The sequence below is a fragment of the Limulus polyphemus genome, unplaced genomic scaffold (genome assembly GCF_000517525.1).
Source record: "Limulus polyphemus unplaced genomic scaffold, Limulus_polyphemus-2.1.2 Scaffold1153, whole genome shotgun sequence".
In the NCBI taxonomy this organism is placed as follows: domain Eukaryota; kingdom Metazoa; phylum Arthropoda; class Merostomata; order Xiphosura; family Limulidae; genus Limulus; species Limulus polyphemus.
This window is the reverse complement of record NW_013666763.1, coordinates 330,410-332,907: the sequence shown is the minus strand read 5'-3', so window position 1 is coordinate 332,907 and position 2,498 is coordinate 330,410. Positions and strand designations below refer to the sequence as shown.

The 2,498-nt window shown below is 28.9% G+C and overlaps 1 protein-coding gene across 1 annotated transcript in view; it reads left to right on the top strand.

The window, feature by feature from the left end:
- LOC106462377 (protein tyrosine phosphatase domain-containing protein 1-like) overlaps positions 1-2,498 on the top strand; it is a 14,645-nt gene that overhangs the window by 1,799 nt on the left and 10,348 nt on the right. Inside the window, exons 2-4 of the mRNA XM_013922295.2 lie at positions 695-810; positions 917-1,006; positions 2,034-2,133. Of these exons, the coding sequence (XP_013777749.2) occupies positions 695-810; positions 917-1,006; positions 2,034-2,133 (306 nt within the window). The remainder of the gene's footprint in view (positions 1-694; positions 811-916; positions 1,007-2,033; positions 2,134-2,498) is intronic.

Genomic DNA, 2,498 nt, shown 5'->3' with positions numbered 1-2,498 from the left:
CTGTTTCGTAGACACCTGTCATATAACACTCTGACAGCTGTTTTTTAGAAATACTGTTAGATTATGCAGCAAATGAGTATTTACAGCTTTATTAGTCTGTTTTGTAGACACCTGTCATATAACACCAAAGTTTTATTCATAAACTGTGAAGATTGAAATAGCTGTATGCACCAAGAATAAAATGTTTTTTTAAGCAATTATTAATAATTACTGAATACTTTATAAGACATCCATATTTAGGCATTAAATGTGTTAACATTCTTTAGATGATTGAGGATCATAAGTAAATACCTTTTGTTTTTCAAATGAAATCGAGAAATTACTCATTTTTGCTGTAATATTACAGGATTTCTGAACATCAGTGTTACTGTTATATTTTTAAAATGTGACCAGGTAGTTAATTTCATTTAAATAGCACATTCTTTTATTGAAATACTTATGAATTATCTTTCAAATTTATAGCTTTCTTGATGTTCTTACTCAATATTATATACTGATATATTAGATCGCAAATTCTCACAAAAGCAAATATAATGAAAAACAAGTAATGACATACTTCCCTTCATTAAACTTAATTAAATGTCTGTAATCAAAGTTTTGTAATTTACATATTATTGATTAGGCCTAGAAAAATTTTTGATGAATAATTCACTGCAAGTATCATAATTTGTAATTTTCCACCTTAATGTTGTAGGTAGGTGTACATTGTCATGCAGGACTTGGTCGCACTGGTGTCTTGATAGGATGTTTCCTTATTTACAGCCTTCGATGTAAGCCTAATGACACTATCCGCTATATACGTTCTAAAAGGTCAGTAGTTTTTTAATAACTGCTGTTTTAAAGAGATAGATGGTTGAGCATTTTGTTTGTATGTGTATTTAATGATCGTTTTTTTTATCATTTTTTGTTCTTATAGACCCCATTCAATTCAAACAAGGAGCCAAATCACATGTGTTCAACAATTTGCTCAGTTTATAATTCCTCTCTTCACTGTTTTCTCCAATGTGTAAGTACTGTAGTATCTTAGGTTTTGTGCCATTAAATTACTATGATCTTTTTTTTCAAAATGTGTATAAACTATGGCAGATTTTTATTAACTTTTGTGTTTTCTAAAATGTGTAATTATTCATCAAGATTAAAAAATGTATGTCCTCTATAAAATAAATATTCTTGAATCATAACTTGTATTTTATAATAGAATATTACTGTAGATTCATAATTTTACTGTGTTAAAAAATTTGTTCTCCAGCTTATTCATTACAATATTTGAATTGACAACATTTAACTTTAAATTTTAAGTGAAAATTTGACTTCGAGACAAGAACTCCAACCCAGGAGATTTGGCTAACATAGTACTGGCCCTGTTAACCATAGGTCTTGCTTTCAAGTCTCATAGTTAGTCTTTCACTTAAAATTTTTTTTTCACATATATTACTGTAAGTTTATAAATTTATGTTTTTGAATATAATAGCATTGTTTCATTTGGAGTTCTTGTAATAACATATAAAATAATGAATCAAATATTTTTCACATTTTTTAAATGATAAATATTGTCTAGAACTCTGCTATTACTATTTTTTCTAGTCACAATTAATTTTCAGAAGTCCAAGTAAAATGAGTACTTTCAAATTTTGCAGAAATTGAAGTACTATAAGTACTACCATATGTTCTTATATTTTAGTATAGTTTGTATATGTTTTTGTATTGCTCATGGATACAACTACTTATCTTACTGTTTTTGTATCAAATCCATGGGTCCCCCCCCTAGCCTTTTGGGGGTTCCCACAATAGTTAAACACACTGGTTAAGAACTTCCATGTAATTTTACTCCACAGGCCCTATGAAATCTAGTTGCACCACTCATATTACTCCTTGGTGTAGAGCAATATAGTTGGAGATTGGTCATTTATTTTCATTTGAACGTGTACTATGCTGTGAGTTAAAGCAGCGGTGTAACATCATGTTGGACATTTACATTATTGAACAGTTCTGTTAGATAGATACATATTTAAAGAAAGAATTTTTCCCAACAGAATTCACAAAAGTCCAGGCTTCACTCTCAATCAGTACCTTAACCGACAGAAGAAACTCCTACATGGATATGAAGCTCGGCATTTAAAATACATCCCAAAGGTAAGTTATCCGTTTGTGCAGTTTTGGGTAAGTGTGTAAATTCTGTATTATAGTTAGTTTTTAAATGGAATAATAATGAAATTTTTAACACAGGAATACCTTGTATTATCTTGGTTAAGTACAATGTAATTTTCTTCAAAAATCACATACCAGTGCATTCTTTAATTGATTTTAGATTTCTTTCATAGGCCTGTGCACTTGGTAACATTTTACAATATATAATTTTTCTGAAATGTCTTTTTAGAGAATACATTTTAAAAAGTAGCATTCTTTTCTGTAGGTCAAATTAGTGTAACTTTTTTTATAACTGTAAAGTTCATAATTGTATATACACTGAGTGGTCACAAGTAAATAGACACCTAATT